General features: G+C 41.5%; 1 protein-coding gene across 2 annotated transcripts in view; it reads right to left on the minus strand.

Annotated features, from left to right (window-relative positions):
- Positions 1 to 19,080, minus strand: part of DPP6 (dipeptidyl-peptidase 6) — a 1,346,563-nt gene that overhangs the window by 29,503 nt on the left and 1,297,980 nt on the right. For both annotated transcript variants that reach the window (XM_006871298.1, XM_006871297.1), the window contains 3 exons: positions 13,574 to 13,672; positions 6,040 to 6,109; positions 2,870 to 3,064 (listed from right to left, as the gene is read on the minus strand). In XM_006871298.1, coding sequence (XP_006871360.1) covers positions 2,870 to 3,064; positions 6,040 to 6,109; positions 13,574 to 13,672 — 364 coding nt within the window. The remainder of the gene's footprint in view (positions 1 to 2,869; positions 3,065 to 6,039; positions 6,110 to 13,573; positions 13,673 to 19,080) is intronic.

Raw genomic sequence — 19,080 nt, forward strand, 5'->3', positions numbered from 1 at the left:
TGGGGTAGTCGCTGAGATGGTCCAGCCTCCAGATTCCTAAGATGCCCATATTTTCCTTAGTGATTTTTTCACACATGTGAGTTCAGGAAACTGCAGTCCTGGATCTTATATTAGATCCGGAGCTCTGGAATTACTCTATGAGCGCTTCCTTCCTGAGATTCCCCTCCCTTCTCACCAGAGTATACCCTACCTGGCTTTTGCAGCTGCAACCCCAAACCGGGAGAGCCTGTGTGTGTTTTCTTGTTATTAATTTCCAGGCAAAAACATCTTGACAAACACTCCATTGTTGGCTATCTCAGTCTTCTGAAATTCCCCCTCCTCTGTATTTGCTGTTTGTAACATATACAAGATTTGAACATATGGCCTTGTCTCTTTTCAACAGATCATAACTCCCTTAAGAAGAGGGGATCATTCATTTATGCATTGTTTCATCCTTTAAAAAATTTACTGTGTATCATCAATCTTTTGAAAAAGAAGACAGGAAATGTTTTTTAAAGTTTCCCCTCTCCTTCGTGTTGAATGGTGAAGAGTGTGCAGATATCAGCCAACATCAAATATTTTAAACTTGCCCAACATACCTTGAAAATAGGTATAGGTGTGCTACGGTTATTTATAAATGGCAATAAATATGTGCTCATTTGGGCACTACTGCTACTTCCTCTATGTGCCCGAGGTCTAACAGCACACACTCCTACTCAGGATGATGAGATAGCAGTTGTCACTGTCCAACCCTTGTTATATGCACTGAATCTGTAGAGTGGGTAGCATTTTTCTTGTAACGTTACTTAATGGTTAAGCAATGTGCAGCTCCATATTTCCCTGTGCTATATAACTGCAAAGGATATATTTCTGCAAAATGAGCCAGAAGGCCAGTGGAACCTACCATTGATTGTGTCTTATTTTTCAGTCCAATGGGAAAACTCAGTAAATAATTTTGAGCATCTATCCCTTGGCTCCTAGCCTTTTTTTGTTTTCTATAACATTCTGTTGGTCTCACTGACTAAATGATAGAGCCATGAACGAATGACAAAACAAAAATAGAGCATTCTGTATGAAGATGAACAGCCTAACATTAAAATATGAGCCAACTATTTGAACAGACAGTTCACTAAAGACCAACAAGTACATCCAAAGGTGCTCAACATCTTAGCTATCAGGGAAATGCAAATCAAAGCCAAAGTGAGATACCACTTAATACCCACTGGTGGTGGTGGTTGTGTGCCATCCATTGAGCCAGTTTTGACTCATAGCAACCCTGTATAGGGTTTTCAAAGCTGTAAATCTTTATGGGAGCAGAAAGTCTCATCTTTCTCACATGGAGCAGCTGGTGGAGTTGAATTTCTGATCTTGCTGTTAGCAGTCCAACCCACTACACCACCAGGGCTCCTTTCACACCCATTTTGTTGTTGTTGTTGCTAAGTGCTGTCAAGTTGATTCCAACTCATAGCAACCCAGCATGGGGTTTCCAAGGAGCGGCTGGTGAGTTTGAAACACTGACCTTGTGGTTAGCAGTCCAATGCCTATCCCACAGCACCACACCAGGACAGTAAAATAAAACAAAGAAACAACCAGAAAATAACAAAGGATGACAAGGATGGGGAAAAGTGGAACCTGCATCTATTGCATGTGGTAAAGTGCAGCTGCTGAGTACAACAGTAGTAAAATAGTTTGGCAGCAACTCAAATAATAGAGTTACCATGTTGTTAAATGTTGTTGAGTCGATTCCAACTCATAGCAACCCCATATAAGGTTTCCAATGAATGGCTAGTGAGCTTGAACTGCTGACCTTGTGGATCAAACCAACCTTGTGGTTCAGTGCTTTATTCCACAGCGCCACACCAGAGTCACCGTACGACTCAGAAATTCCACTCCTGGTGATATTATACCCTAAAGAATTGAAAACCTATGTTCACATAAAAACTTGTTCATGGATGTTCACAGTATCTTCTTATCCATAACAGAGTTAAAAGTGGAAATAACTCAGATATCCATCAACTGATGAATGGGTAAACAAAATTGGTGTATCTATACAATAGAATATTATTCAATCATATTAAACAATGAAGTAGTTATACTGTTGCAATATAGATGACCCGTGAAGCCTACCAGAAAATGTCAATATTATATTAAATTCCATTTATATAAAATACCCCAAATAGGAAAATCCATAGGATTGAAAGCAGATTGGTGATTGCCTGGAGAGGCAGGAATGAGAAGAAGACTCCTTAATGGGCATGAATGGGGTGATGAAATATTTTGGATCTTGATATAGTTGACGGTTACACAACATTGTGAGTGTACTGTATGCCACTTACACACTTACAAATGGTTAGTTTTATGTTATATGAATTTCACCTCAACAAAAAGTGTTATTCTTCAGGACTGAGGATTCTCTTTTCCAACCAACCCCCCCCCCCCAGGTGTGTACAGGGGTTCTTTTCTTTGTATTGAGGGTAACACATTTACACAAATATACTTGTGATCTGATTCATATTGCCTCTCTCGTTCCACTTTCCCACCTCCACCCTTGTCTCCATCTCTTGTGTTGAATGACAGTCATGTATGTTGATACTGGCCAGCATCTGTGGCCATTATAAAGAGACACCTATGTGGAGATCCTACTCTCAGTCTCTGTCTCCCTAGACCTTATTGTAGTCAATTAATCAAATGAACCACCTAGCTTTGAGAAAACTATTATTAAAGCCTTCAGGACAATACTACAACATTTGGAATTGCCCATAGAATTTTTGTAATACCGTGCAAAATGTGTGCACTGATGAGAAACACAAACATCCAATGGATTCAGGCTCTGCTAGTGTCTCGCTCTGCTGGTCCCCTTTCAGTGGCATTGGCCCGGGATGGAGCTTACCTCACTGCTTCCACCTGGTCCTTCTCCTCCAGGGAGCCCAGTTTCTTCCTCACTTCATGCAGGAGATTAGTCCCTTGGAACCCACTACCACGGCCATCACACTTCACCACCACAGCTCCATGGTGGCTCACCATCACTGTTTCCCAGGTCACCTCAAACTTCTCAGCCACACTCTGGCTCCCTGGGGATCCGTCCCTGGAAAAGATGATCCAAAATCTTAGCCCTGTGTGGTGGTGTAGTGGCTTGTCTGACAATACCATGTCCTGTGGATTCTCTCCAAAGAGTTTTCATTCATCATCAGCTGCCACTTGCCCAATTCCATGCCCAAAGGGGTGAGCAGGTCAGTTACTGCAACCCCACAGAGCAATGAGGAAAGTGAATGCTCACATTGTCTAAGACATCAGTTGTCATATTATGGCATATATAGGATAAGGAACTTTGGTAGCATAGTGGTTATGAGTCGGGCTGTTAACCTCAAGGTCAGCAGTTTGAAACTACAAGACGTTCTTCAGGAGAAAGATGAGGCTTTCTGCTCCTGTAAAGATTTACAGCCTCGGAAATCCAATACAGGTACTATGAGTTAGAACCAACTCCACAGCACACCACCACCACCACTACTATATATATAGGATAATCACTGGACCTTAAGGTCCATTTAAACCACAAGGTTGATTTGATCCATAAGGTCAGGGATTCAAACCCACCAGCCTCTCCTTGGAAACCCTACACAAGATTGCTATGAGTCAGAATCAACTCAACGGCATTTTACAACAGCAACAATATATATATGAAGCACGTGTGTTGTGCTTTCTTTTGCATGTGTTGTTTAAAATAGGCACCACCCAGAACACTTCTTTTAGAGTCTTGGGCACTCCAAATTTCATTGTTGTTACATGTAAAGTCATAACAAGAAACAGAGAAGCAAGAAGCTACTGTCTTGCAGGCTAGCTAACGAGGACATATATCAACCAGTGGGCACCATAGCTTTCGTCAGGTCTTAACGGAATTCATGAAATCACAGGCTGCCCTGTAATGGGTTCTATCACTTTTACTTTTGAAATGAAGGTGAATGGCTTTGTAAACCTGTGAATGATTTTGGGATTTCCTCAAGATTATTGAGGAAAGAAAAAAAAGTCAGTGATCAGGGGAAGGAAGGGTAGCTTTGGAATCATTATCATCTTTGATTACACTAAACCCACTGTCATGAAGTTGATTCTGACTCATATTGATCCTGTAGGAGGGAGCATAATTGTTCTCTAGGGTTTCTGAGGTTTCTGCAAATCTTTACGAAAGCAGACTGTCTCTCTCCTGAGGAGTGCCTGGTAGTATGAACCAGTGCTTCCCCACTGCATCACCAGGGTTCCTTGCATCTTTGAGAGGGTTGTGAAAATTCTACCTTAATAGAGTAGATGAGGCACAGTAGAATGTGTGTGTATGTGTGTGTTTGAGGAGGGGGCGGTGTGTTGGCAAAGTTCAAAGTGGATTAATTGCAAAATGTAATCAGATACTGATATCCATGCTGTGGACATCTATGTAGTGAAGCCTTTTTGTTCCAAAGGGACAGGACAATCAGGGTTAGTTAGGGTCACAATCATGCAGGTGGGGAACTGCACTGTCATCCTTAAAAGAGTCCCAGTGCTGACCTCTGCTCTGCCCTGCCTCTTTTAAAGTAAAGACCAGCTTATTTTTAAAGGCCCCACAGACCTTGAAGAACTGATAGGGAAGTGAGTAGGAATATATATTAAATTGCGTGGTGTAACTAACTTTAAAAATGCTTCTGTGGGTTGTGTGAGTGGAACTAAACTCTCATCTAAATCCCAGAGCTATAGTTAGTCTTTGAAGTACCAATCAAAGGGCACACCAGGCCTGGCCCAGGATCATTTTCTCTAAATACAAAATACCCTAACTCGGAAACAAAACCTTTAGAGGAGCTGATAGAGCTCTCTAAGTATTGCTTCCCATATTGAAATCAGTGAAGGCAGTGTAGCAGTGGTGTGCCCTGGAGTTGGTTCCTACTCATAGCGACCCTGTATGGGGTTTCTGAGGCTTTCAATCTTTATGGGAACAGAAAGCCTCATGTTTCTCTCACGGAGCGATTGGTAGTTTCAAACTGCTGTCCTTGTGGTTAGCAGCCCTACTCATAACCCACGATGCCACCAGAGCTCCTTCAAGGCTGTGTAGTAGCTATAAATATTGTTGAGACACCAGTGTCCTTGAGTATCTTCTGGGCAAGTAATCAATTGGCTCCGCGTTCTGTTGCTTGTTGTTAGAGCACCATAGAGGTGGTTCTGACACATAGTGACCCTATATAGGGGTTCTGAGGACTGGCTGGTGGGTTTGAAAGGCCAACCCTGCATTTTAGCTGGTGGTTAGCTTCTTGTTATTGTTAAGATCTGATGAGTTCCAACTCATAGCGACCCTGTATAGGGGTTTTTAAGGAGTGGCTGGTGGATTTGAACTGCCAACTTTGCAGTTATCTTGTGGCTAGCAGTCTAGTGCTTATCCTAAAGCAATCTGAGGTTCCATATATCCTTAACGGAACAGTTTCTCGGGATAAAATACCCACTGCTTCACTCTCAGGCTGGTCAGTCCTACCCCTCCAAAGCCCCAGAATGAGCCTTTTACTTGGAGTACCAGTCTGACTCTCCATTAGCATTTCTACCTGTTTCTGAGCCATCATTCAGCCCTTGTTGCATGATTGGTGGAATGGACTTGTTGTTGTTGTTGTTAAGTGCCGTAGAGTTGGTTCCGACCCATAGCGGCCCTGTACAGGGTTTCCGAGGGTGTAAATCCTTACGGGAGTAGAAAGCCTCATCTTTCTCCCGCGGAGCAGCTGGTAGTTTCGAACCGCTGACCTTAAGGTTCGCAGCCCGATTCGTAACCACTACGCTACCAGAGCTCCTTGGTGGAATGGACTATTGGCCTATATTTATGGTAACAAATCTTCCCATTTAACCTTTAACCATTTAACTTTCATTTAACCTCGGGAGGTCACCAATATTTATACAAAGAGCCTGGCATTTGCTGATTGGCTAAATTGTCTTTTAGTTTCTAGCTTGAAACAATATCATTTCTCCTGTTTATCATTATTTTTTCTTAAGAGCTGAATGTTCATTTTGCATGATGTGACTGATTTCCCAAAGCAAGCATCCTAACAAAAGGAAACTTACACAACAAGGAGCAGGGGATAGTGGGTGGTGTCCGAAAAGGTGGCTGGCTTCAGGATCTGCATTGGCAAATCTAGGGAAACACAAAACATAGTACGTTAGGCCAGTGGATTGACCACAAGTGGAAGAAACTATGGTGGTGTTAGTGGGCAGTGCTCCTTGTCGGGGCCATCGGGGGAAAGGCACTTGGGAGGAGGTGTTGCTGGGTGATCCACAGTATAGAGGACTGGAAGCCTCTAGAAGGTTAGCCATGAGTTTCATCTCATTACGTCTGATTCATTGTGTGACCTTGGACAAGTCAACCCACCTCTTTGAAGTTTAGTTTCTGCGTCTGACACTTAAATTCAATCTTACATATAGGAATGCATTGGAAATTAGAAAGGATTGTATCGCCAGGAGTGCCTGTTAACAGAAGAATTACAGACAGAATGCATCACTGTGCCAGCTGTCTTGGTGCAGCAACAATCTCTGGTCTGGTTCCTCTAGGCTGCTGTGTCAGTGCGAAAGGGAGAGAAAGGGCCTGAGCGATTGGGGAGGGGAGAGAGGAAGTGTGAAGAGGGGGCACTTTATGTGAAGCAAGGTGGCTGTCAACTGACTGCTGAAAATCTGTTGCAGCCCCAACTGAAAGGAGCTGGGGAAGATGTTGAGACCCAAGTGTCTTTGAGACTTCAAGGTCATCTGGCTCTGATCCTTGGTAGGGTGAATCCTTGGAGTGAGGGGCTGGGGAGAGTATGAGCCAAACCTGAAGACATTTCCTCATCAGTTTTTCCTTACCCAAACACAACAGACCTTCCTACTTAAATCAGATTTTTTTTTTTTTTTTTTTTTAAATATTAACAACCCAGATTACCAAAGGCACAGCAATTAAATTGGAATTAGTGGCATTTTCCTTACAGTTCCTATCTGGATGATCCGCCCCAGGCAGGGTTGTGCACCTGGAAGTCATCTCTGACACTGGTCTGATTACTTATTCTGGCTGAATGTTAATGGCTTGCAAATTGGATCAATGGCCCAGGGAAGGCAGAAAGGCAGGCATTGGACTTTATCATTTAAATATCCATAAAACATGGTCTGGGCTGCTCTCTGCCACTGATAAGCCCAAGGGCAGACCTTGAATTGGGGCCAAGGCTGTCTGAATACATTTCAGGAGAGCTCTTCCTGAAGACATATTACTTTTCTAATGAAAAGCAGAGCCTTTGGTAGCATTAAAGAAAACAAAAACAAGTCGGCAGGGCCACCAGCTTCCAAATTTTCATATGGGGGTCCCTGTGCTGACAGCTGTGTCTTCTGTCCTGCATCTGTTCCCTCACTTAGCTTCCAAGTCAGATCTCATGCCCCGGAAGGTTTGGAGGGGCTCGGAATGTTGGCTAGTTGCTTCTCAAAAGCTTTTTTTCCTGAATTTTTTGAGAGGAGGGATGCCATTCATATATCAGTGCTTTGGGATTTGAAAAATGTTATTATGGAAGCACTGTGTTTGGACTGAAAGAGGAGGGACTGGACTTAAGGGGATCAGAAGGCATCTTGTAAAGGAATAAAGTTATCAGGCCTAAAAAGAAGTAGCAATGAGAAATACTATGAAAGAGGCTTGCTGGTGGACAGGTGGAGGGGAACTTGAAGTCTGACACGAAAGCCTATCTTTGCATCCATGTCTCAAGGGCACGTTTCCCATGCAAGTCTAACTCTCTGCTACTATAGTCTTGACATCCTTTGTAAGTTATGAATGAGGCGGCCCCCAATTTCATTTTCTACAGCGCTTTTCAAATTATGTAAGCAATCCTAAGGTTGATAGATACGGAAGGTGTAGGGGACTGCTTACTGATCTGTTTATTTCGTCCATCTAGTGGGTTGATGCACTGAACTGCAAGGTTAGTTTGAACCACAAGGTAAGTGGTTCAAACTCACCAGCTGCTCCTCGGAAATTTTATACAGGGTTGCTATGAGTTCGAACCAACTTGACGGGACTTAACAACAACATCCATTAGAAACAGGACACTGAGAACCCCCAAGGTGCTAACAGGATTTTTAGCCTGGCCAAAGCAAGATATGGAAGAAGGTCTGAGTGGTCATATGCCATCCTCATACAATAGTTATAGTTAGGATTGTGCACCCCCGGCCTGCAGCTGTGCCTCATCCTTTTCTGTCTGCTATAGTCAGCTACTGAAAACCAAAGTTACTCCCCTTTTCTTTACAAGTAACCACTTCTTTAATTAGTAGTCAAGCTCTACTTTGAGTACAATCAAACTATTGCAGGAAGACTTATTACAGAAAAGGAAGAAAAACAACCATACATCTATTATGGCCACGTGGAGAGACAGCTGGCTAGGATGATCAACCGGATCTTGAATAAACAGACAGCAGAAAGTTCCTGAAATTCCTCGGGTCCTCCTTCATACCTGAAATCCCTATAAAATTCCCCTCCTCTTTTTCCTCAGGGAAACAAATATGGGAGATTTTCTACTCTCCTGTTCTCTTCTCTTAGGTATCAATACACAATACACACTTTTATCTTTGCTTTGAGTCTTAGCTCGGAATATTGGTTCCATAAGCGGCAGGTGATAAAGAACCAACATCCGTCAATTAATTATTGATCGAAACCTTCTTGTTTTATTACTCTTTGGTTCTTTTTCATAAAAAAAAAACAACACAGATATCCAGTTAATATGAGGACTCTCATGAATCTGATTTGGCTCTGCTCTGAAAAATTGGAGTCTAGGTACTGAATGGAGGTTGGAAACAGTCAAGGATGGGCATTATACTCAAGTGGACAGGTTAGATGTTTCTTTGAGTTATTTCTTCAGGATATAAAGTCTCACCAATTTAGCTCCCTACACAAGAACACCTCTTGAATTCTCCAGAGTAACTCACTATGTAGACAGTACCTCATGAGGGAAAGGGCTACAGGATTTAAGATGAACAAGTTGCTACTCCATTGAATCCATAAAGATCCGGCAGCATCCTTACCTGTATATGACTTCACTACCTCTATAGGCTTCCATCTTTTGCCTTATATCTGCAAATTTCAGGCTTGACTTGCGATTGCTCAGTTTTGTTGTAATGGAAAAGATATAAGGTGCCTATGGAAGAAGTGCACCTTGGAGGCCAAGATGGCTAAACTTCGTCTCTCATACTTTAGACATATTGTCAGGAGGGAACAGAAGGATGTCATGCTGAGTAAGATGGAGGGTCAGAGAAAAAGAGGAAGACCCCTAACGAGATGGATCAGCCACGTGGCATCATTGATGGCATCAAGTGTGGCAGCGGTAGTGAGGCTGGCCCAGGATCGGACATTGTTTTGTTCTGCTGTGCATGGGGTCGCTATGAGTTGGTTCCGACTCGATGGCACCTGACAACAACAACAACAAATGGTGAAGTTTTGCCATGTTTTTCTTGTTGATGTCTCACTTTTTCTCTCTTCATTCTCTACTAGAGTTGAGGTTGCTATGGTTCTCACATATCTTAATATTCTGCCTGGACTTTTGACTTTGCCCACTTATTTTCTGCTTTACACTGTACTCTGATGACTGACACTGTGACTGTCCCACTATCTCTGTCCCTATTTCTTTATTTTCTGGTCTACTGTATTGTTGTTTGGGTGAAAGTTTACAGGGCAAATTAGTTGTTCATTGAACAATCTGTACACATTTTGTTTCGTGGCATTAGTTGAAATCCTTTCAATGTAACAGCACTCTTCCCACTTCTTCTCTGGGTTTCCAGTTTCCATTTATTCTTCTTTTCTGCATTCTGAGCTTTATATTTGCACAAATGCTTTTGGTCTCTTATGGTTGATTATTGTGAAGAATATGTTCTTCATAGTTATTATTAGCCAGTTTACAGGTCTTCTATTGTCCGCAAGGTCGTACCTCAAATACGCTAGTTACTCAATGGGAAAAAGAGGAGGCTTTCTGCTCCATTGAAAATTCACAACCTAGTTTTCCTAAGCCTTCTGAACTTTGTCTTTGGGTATATGCTGCCATTTTGCTCTCAAATGGCGGATTAGTCTAAGGTGTGGACACCATTAGTGCTTTTGACCATTTGTTTTTCTTTACTCTTCTCAAGCCAGGGAAAGACCAGTAGTTATATCTTAGATGGACATTCACATGGTTTTAAGACTCTACTTACCACAGTAGGATATAAAGCAATGCCTTTGTGTCATGTCAATGACTTAGATAGCCCCCCAAACTGTGGTCCTAGCACTCAAGCCCAGTGACTTAGTCCCTCAAGGTATTTGGTATGACTGCTCCCCTGTATACTCTATGACATACATGGATGTATTTGGAATACATACAAACATGTATGTAGAAGCATCCTCTGTCAAACTTTGTGGGTGTACTTCCATTTGCCATCCCAAACCTGTTCAGCTTGCATATCTAGGTATGTATCTACTCTCAGATCATTGCTTATTATTATTATTAGTGCAGGATTTTGCATTAATATTATTTATCATTGTTGCCTTTTACTCCTGTGCACCTCTCAATGTCTACCTTTGCTTTTTTCATTTTAATATATGTTAAGACATGTCTACTCTCTAGTTAGTGATTTTCCTTACTTCCCCCTTCTGTCAACTGTTAACTATCAGAGAATGTTTCTTTCTGAGTGTAAATCTTTTCTTGGCTTTCTATAATAGTGACTTCATATACTATTTATCCTTTTTAAATTGACTTATTTTCCTTAGCACAAAGTCCTCCAGGTTCACCTAGGTTTTGAAGTGTTTCATGGATTCATCATTATTCCTTAGCATTGTGTTGTATTCCAATGCATGAGTGTATCATAGTTTATTCAGCTGTTGATGAAGTTTTCTCCATCTTTTTGCTAATGTAAACTGTGTTGCAATGAACATGGGTGTACATATATCTATTTATATTGAAGCTCTTATTTTTCTAGTACTGCTTCACTTCCATTCATAAATGCAAGTGGTTGTTAACTCAGCCTGCTGAGAGTCTAATTCCTTGTACTGCTCAGAGCTGTCCATGGTTCTGAAGCTGAGAGCATTCATGGAGGCAGGGCTACACTTATACTTGGGTTCTGAAAATGTCAAAGAAACTAAAGCCCCAGATGGAAAGGGTTCAAAAAATTAATGGCAAAATTCCAGTATCGTTTAATTACATTTTTCCTAGAACTTTTTGAAGCGTCCTCATAATATACCCACTTGGCATAATCACATTTCTTGGCCAAAGCAGAATGCCAAAGTCTCCATTTATGGTTTTTTAAGTTTGAGTCTTCTCCCTCCTCTAGATGTCTGTCTGTTAATTTCCTCCATCATTCCTTCCTTATAGTGGTTCTATTATGGACATTTAAAAGTTTCTGGAACAATATTTCCAGACTTTCCTGACTTTCTGAGGTGACTATGTCCCGTAGGACAAGAAGGAAATACAGTCACTTCTAGCAATGCTTAGAAAAGTTCCAAAAGAGTGTGACTTCATATGGCCAGATCACAGGGCTAGGATATGTTTGGTGGGGACTCCTCAATTGGATGGACTGGAGAATAATTTGTGAGGCTCTGGAGAATGAGGAGATCCCCTCAATAGTGGCCAACATCCAGGATCTAACCCGCAGCCTGGAGTTCTAAGTCAGTCTCTGTACTCACCGCACAAAATTGTTCTTGTTGTTGTTAGTGACCACTGAGTCAGCACCAACTCTTGGCAACCCCATGAACAACAAAATGAAAGGCTGTCGGATCCTGTACCGACCCCATGCTTGGTTGTGAACAGAATCATTGTGATTCATAGGGTTTTTCCTATCCTAATTTTTAGAAGCCTTTCCTTCTAGTCTGTTTTAGCTGAAAGCTCTGCTGAAACCTTTGCAGCATCCCAACAACACACACATCTTCACCGAGAGATGGGTGGCCACTGCACATGAAGTGCATTGCCAAGAACTGAACCCATATCTCCCACATTATTGCTCTTAGGTGATGTTGAATTGGTACTGATTCATAGTGACCTTAGGGACAATAGAACTGAACACTGCCCAGTCCTGCACCATCCTCAGAATTGTTGTTTTGTTTGAACCTACTGTGTCAATCCATCTCATTGAAGGTCTTCTTTTGTTTGCTACTAGAGAACCTCTAATGCCTCCATCACTGCACAATAAATTGTATTTTTTCTTGTCCATGTACCTTTTGTCACGTGGACTCTCTCTCCTTTTATTTGCCAACTAAATGGGTACTCCAGGGACCTGTTCAAGGACTACTTTGCACAAAACCTTCCCAAACTACTGTAGTCCATTATCATGCCCTTCTCTAAATTCCTGTGGCAGGTGCTTTCTGAGAACAATGCAGCATTGTACTACATACTGTGTCCACCAGTCTGCTTTAGTGTCACAGGTGCAAAACTTGGTCCCTGCCCTTAAGAATCTCTTATGGTCTATTATATGGATGGGTCTTCTCTAAGCTCTTAGTCTTTGGTGCTAAGCACAAAGAGGTGCTTAATCATATGACCCAGGCGACAAACCACTGTCCTGCTGTAATGGAATGGGTAGACAGAGCTTCCAGAGGTGGTCTAGGGATGGGAGATACACGGACATGAACAACTCTTCCTCTCCACCCTCTCTCCGATCAGGATTTACTTATCAGTCTTGACAGTCTTTTCCATGGAGCCCTGGACCATCTTACAGAAATCCAAGTTATGACTAGTCAGAGTGGGAACAGGAGATGAAAAGTGTTTACCAATCTCAGAGATGATGGTTAGATGGTATTTGAATAAATGACCCAAAGAGAATTCAGAGGTTTGAAGTCTAAGATGTTTGGAAGAGACATGGTGCTGTTCACAAAAGCAGGAAAATCTGAAGGGGATGTAATTCTGGGACAAGACAGTGCTCTTTAAGGGTGCCATTTTACATTAGAAGTTTCCAATGGTCAATATCTCATAGGCAATTAGGACCACAGGGATTGATGGACTGAGTTGGGAGCCACCTTCATAGAGATGAGAGTGGAAGCCCCATCTGGTGACAGTAGTTCATTCCAACCCCATGTATGGGGTTTGTTAGTACCTAACAGTGCCCAGAACAGAGTGCGTGGTCATAAAGTTTATGTAACAGTAAACAATACAAGACAAAGAAGTGTGCTGACAAAAAAAAGTAAAGGGTTAAACATTAAGCTTTAGGTTTTATCAACATCTGCAGATGAGATAATGAAGTAGTAAAGGTATCACCAATGGACTCTACTGTACTAATGGTGGTGGAGATGACACAGGACCAAAGTTTCGTTCTGTGATAATTTTGATTGTCATTAAGTGAAAGAATCTCAGCGTGGGATATTATTTAAATTGTCAGCCTCTCAAGGAGAGAACTCATATGCTCCTACTTTTTCTGTCTCTCACCCGAGTAAGTGTCTTGGTTATGAGCATAGTAAGCTCAGTGTCGTAAGCTCAGAAGATGCTTTTTGCCTCCATCTTGGGCTGGAATGCATTTCTAGCTGCTACACAGAAGACTCTGCCTCCCACAGAGTTGAGGAAAGGCTTTTGTGCACAGCAATAAATTGCTGGTACTCAGGTAACTTAACAGATTTTTTTTCCCCTTTAGAGAACAAAAACATAGCACTTACTATAATCATCGATCTTGATTTTTCTGTATTCTATTTTAGGCATCTGTCGGTCACTTATGGCCTTCCGTACATGTTCATTTGTTTCTAGGTCAAAGATTTCTGAAAGAGAACAAAAATGACAAATTCAGATTCAGTAAACATTCACTGAAAACTGAGAGGTTCCTCAGCCCTAGAGGTAACTATTATTACTCCCACTTCAGAGACAAGAAAAGTGAGATATTAGTGGACTTGCTCAGGTTACATGGCTGGAAGTTGGAAGGTCTAATCTGAAATGAAGAACTTGGGCAGATAGAAGATTCTTTCTACCATATTAAGCTATTCTCTAGCCACTCCTGACCCCCAGCCAATTTTCACTCTCCATGCACTTTGCATTTTACATGTATAAGCTTTGGTAGATGTTTCATTTCAAGACTGCTGGTTTTAGAAAAGCAACATCATATAGCTGTAAGGACAAATGACTTTCCAAATAGAGTGTCTATGATAACCAGGGAAGAAAAGGGAAGTATAATAGAAGCTGGGATGTTGTCTTTATTACATTTTTCTAAGAAAAATGGATCCAAATTTCTTAAATAGAACATAAGGTCACCTATCTTTGTAGTTGTGTTGTTAAATGCCATCAACTTTGATCTGACTCATAGAAACCCTACATAGGGTTTCTGAGGAGCAGCTGGTGGGTTTGAACCACTGATCTTGCAGATAGCAGTCCAGTGCTTATCCTACAGCACCATACCAGAATCCTATGGTCTTGTGGTGGTTGTGTGCTGTAGAGTCCGTTCCGACTCATAGTGACCCCGTATAGGGTTTCCAAGGCTTTAAATAAATCTCTGTGGGAGTAGAAAACCTCATCTTTCTCCTGTTGAGTAGTTAGTGGATTTGAATTGCTGATCATTGCGGTAAACCACGCAACATGTAACTCACTATGCCACAGGACTCCAGTTGGTCTTAACATAGTCTAAATTCTCTCTTGAGAATCACGTCGATGTTTTCAGTTCGTAAGTCCAATATGGATGGAGTAATTCTATTTCTTTTTCTTTTTCTTTAGTGGTTCATCCTTAGAGCAACTACCTGTGTTGGCACTGCTGCTACTGGAGGAGCTATAATGTGAGTCTGCATCAGAGGAGGAAGCAGAAGATGATCATATTAGTTGACATTAAAGTCATATGAGCAACACTCAACAATTTGTGGAAGTTGACTTCTACCTACTTGCCAGAGGAACTCAGGTGAGCCTTGTATGTGGCACATAGATGCACTTGGTGTAGTTTCGTAGATTGTAAGAATATACCAGCCCTCGTTATATATTTGTTGCACTTTGTTATTTTCCTGATGAAATGGTCATTTCTTTTTACATCTAGTATGCACTTAATAGAAGTCCTGGTGTGGTGCTGTGGGTTGATGCACTGGACCGCAAGGTCAGTGTGTACTGCAAGGTCAGTGGTTCAAGCTCACCAGTCACTCCTCAGAAACCTTATGCAGTGTCGCTATGAGTCAGAACCAACTCCATGGCACTTAACAACAACAACAACAACAACAACAAATGCACTAACAACAACAATAACATGTAATGGAAACCATCCTACTTCCTCGTTTCCTTTTACACTTTAAGCCTACATGTGGAGATAACTTGTGTTCTAAATGAAGGCCAATCCAACCTTCAAAAAACTGTACTTTTACCTTGACAAATTCTTTTGAAACAGCTATAAATTGTGAATGCTTTGAAAAGTAAAGTAACGCATAATCAATCTTACCATGAATGCTGAACCATCTCTAGATAATAATATCCTCCCAAAACAATGGTCACTCGACAGCTGCACTGCAAAAGTACCTGGAAGCTAAATTGTAGCTCAGAGTAGGGAGGCTTTGGCAGTGCATCATTTCATCTGTGAAGCAATATTCAGCTACCAACATTAGGTAGCTGAATGGCTTTAATGATATGAATGGTCATTTAAAGGCAGGGTGGCAAACTTTGTTTCTGTCAAGGGCCAGAGTTAATGAAACTTTGTGGTGAACAAACAAACAGTAAAATAATTGCTGGACTTATATTTGAATGTTTAGCTTTCGTTAAAAAGGTGAAGGGACAAATGGTAAGATGAGTTTTCAAACAGGTTGAGTTTTAAAAATCTGAAGTTGGGGCACCACTGTGAAAATATTCATACACAACATTGTTATGTTGTTGTTAAGTGCCGTCAAATCAATTCTGACCCATAGAGACCCTGTATAGTGTTTCCAAGGAGCAACTAGCGAGTTTGAACCATCGACCTTGCAGTTTCAACCAACTTTGCAGTCCAGTACATTAACCCACAGCGCCACACCAGGACTCCTTGCACAACATAGAATGCGGGGAATAGCATCCTTTGTATATAAGGGAAAGTAGAGCTATGTTTGTATAGGTTATACAGCAGCGTATTTAAAAAAGTATTGCTACTAGAACACCAGTTCATACATGCATGGGTTTATTCCAAACAGAACACGCTTAAACCTGTCTATGTGATCATCTGTAGAAAAGTTCTCTCTGTAAGACACTTGCCTTACTCTGGCTAGGGTGCCTTATTAAAAAAAAGTAACCCCCCCAAAAAAACATTGCACAAAGATCAGCTAGCTCAAAGACTTGCTCTTCCCATCAATATTTAAAGCAAGGTTGAAGATGATTATATGGAATTAATCACAACCAGGGTCTAGTCTTGGATTTAGCAATACCATCTAGAGAGCAAGGTCCAATCAAAACAGTGGTTTCTGAGGGATTCTGCTGGGTCAATTAAATTCAAGGTAGAAGGATCAGTACAAGAATGTTATGACAACAGTTTTGGGATTCCAAAGGAGTAATCTTGATAGATTTTCCTTGAAGCATTCCTGAACATCATGGAGCAATGTTTAGGGAAAAATGAAAACTGCATTGGTAAAGAAAAGGCCAGATAATTTACACTGAGAAATTGTTTTCCATCGTAACAATACACCACACCTGTTCATTCTTTGAGGGTAGCAAGGGCTACCCTACCAAGAATCCCATTGGGAAATCTTATCCCATCCACCCTACAGTCGTGATCTTGCCCATTCAGATGTCTTTTTTCCCCCTAACATCAAAGAACATTGAAAAGGAACACGATTTGAATCCCTTGAAGTGCTAAAGCTGTCATTTTGACATGGTGTAAATCGAAGAGCACGGAATTCCTCATGGAAGGGTTAGAGAGATGGCACTGTTGCCTTCAGAAGTGTATAGACCTAGATGGAGGATAGGTTAAGGAGCAATTTGATATTTTTGTTTAATAAAGGTTTCTATGATTTTGTAGGAGTCCTGATGTGGCACTGTAGGTTAAGCACTGGTCAGTTCAAACCTATCAGCTGCTCTTTGAAAACCCTATACAGGGTCACTATCAGTTGGAACCAACTCGACAGTACTAACAACAACTGTAATTTGGGTGAATGTTTCCACAGTAAATTAGGTTTCCATTCAACAATTCGTATACATTTTGTTTCATGCTCCTGACTGCAATCCCCACAACATTCCACCACATCTTACTTCCTCCCTGTGCTTCCCACTTCTATCCATCCTTCTTTCTCATCCCCTACTGTTCTCTACTCTTGGGCAAATGCTGCTCTACTGATCTTCAGTGTTGGATTGCTCCAAGGAGCACACATCTGCCTAGTATTACTGTTCACCTTATAAACCTGTCTATTGGTTGGCTGAAAATTGAGCCCCAAAGGTGAGTTAAGTTCCAGGCTTGAAGAGTGCAATTCTACCAGTCTGTATCTGACCAGAAGGGGCTCTGGTAATGTAGTGGTTACCAGTTGGGCTGCTAACCTCAAAGTCAGCAGGTCAAAACTACCAGTTATTCCATGGGCGAAAGCTGAGGCTTTCTGCTCCTGTAAAGATTTACAGCCTCAGAAATCCTAAGCAGGATCACTATGAGTCGGAATTGACTCCACGGCATACCACCATCACCATATCTGACCAGTGAGCTTGGTCTTTTTCATGATTTTGAGTTTTGTTTCATATTTTCCCACTCTATCCAGGACCTTCTATTGTGAACTCTTTCAGAGCAGTTGGTAGTAGTAGCTGGGCACCATCTAGTTCATCTGGTCTGAGGGTTGTGGAGGTTGAGGTTCAGGTAACCCATGAGTTGTTTGGACTGTTTCCATTCATCTTTACTTTGGGTGGTGAGAGACCAGTAATTATATTTTAGATGGCCACATGGCCTGCTTTCCACTGCCTCAAGAAAGTCTCTGATGGAGAAGAAATTAAAAAGTGTTGGGAAGTTCTCTCTGATGTTTCAGCCCAAAGTCTCTTAAACATTCAGCCTCCCAAGTGTCAAGAGTTGAAGAAAGAAGCCTCACTCTCAACCATTAATCCCCGCATAAGAGAAACCCAAAGGAAACCAAAGCACACTTTCACTAAATTGAAACATTTATAGTGCTTGAAGGACTAAATGTATATATACATAATTCAATTTTTTAAAAATCATTTTATTGTGAATTGGATGAGGGTCTACAGAGCGATCATCAGTTTGACATTTGACAGTTCATTCACATTTTGTTTCATCTCACTGATTGCAAGTCCCTCAATGTGACATCAGTTATTTTCACTTACTCCCTGTGTTTCAAGTTTCCATTCCTCCTTCTTTCCTACCCTTCTGAACTTTGTCCTTGGGTAAATGCTGCCATTTGGTTCTCAAATGGTTGATTATTCTACGATGTGACATTCGTCAATATTGAGTTAATGCTGGAATTATGAGACAAATTCATCGTTAGTACTCAAACCCAAGCTTATCCTAGAGACCAGTGCATATAAGAGGGTCACCTAGAAGCAGCTGGCCTGATGATTGTTAGATACAAGCCCTAGAAGAAGCTGTGAACTTTACACTGTATTTGCCAACATGATAAGCCCTGCTGGATAACAAGTAAAGGATGTGGAATGTGTCAGACTATAGAAAGTGTAACTCAGGAAGATCAATGGAATGAAGAGGTGCAAAAGTAGAATTTTTATTTTGGGCAACAAGAACAATGTTGGTTCAGTGTTTTTCAGAGAAGAAGCAACTTTGAGGGTCCTGAGAGGGTGACAGCAGGTGAAGTTTGCTGGGGGTAGGGCCAAGTTAAATTATTAAAAATCAAAATGAAAAAAGAATTGGGACAGATCTTTCCATAGTTTAATATAATGTTTTACTATCTCCAGACATATGGAGTCCTCACATGGTGCTGTGGGTTAATGCGCTGGAATGCAAAGTTGGTTTGAACCACAGGGTTGGTGGTTCAAGCTCACCAGTCGCTCCTTGGAAACCCTATCAGGGTTGCTATGAGTCAACTCGACAGCACTTTGTAACAACAACAACATCTCCATAGGTATATAGTTGAATTTTATGTTTCTGGCATTACACAGCAATCTCCAATGCTGATTCTGAGGGAGAAATTCTATACTCAGCTGGTAAGATAGTTTTGCTATTCACTAAGTTCAGCTTGCCTGAAACTGATGGGAACACAGGCTTGCCACTGAAACACCCTGTTAGCAATCGTGGATC

This window comes from Chrysochloris asiatica, unplaced genomic scaffold (genome assembly GCF_000296735.1).
Source record: "Chrysochloris asiatica unplaced genomic scaffold, ChrAsi1.0 scaffold00166, whole genome shotgun sequence".
Taxonomy (NCBI): Eukaryota; Metazoa; Chordata; class Mammalia; order Afrosoricida; family Chrysochloridae; genus Chrysochloris; species Chrysochloris asiatica.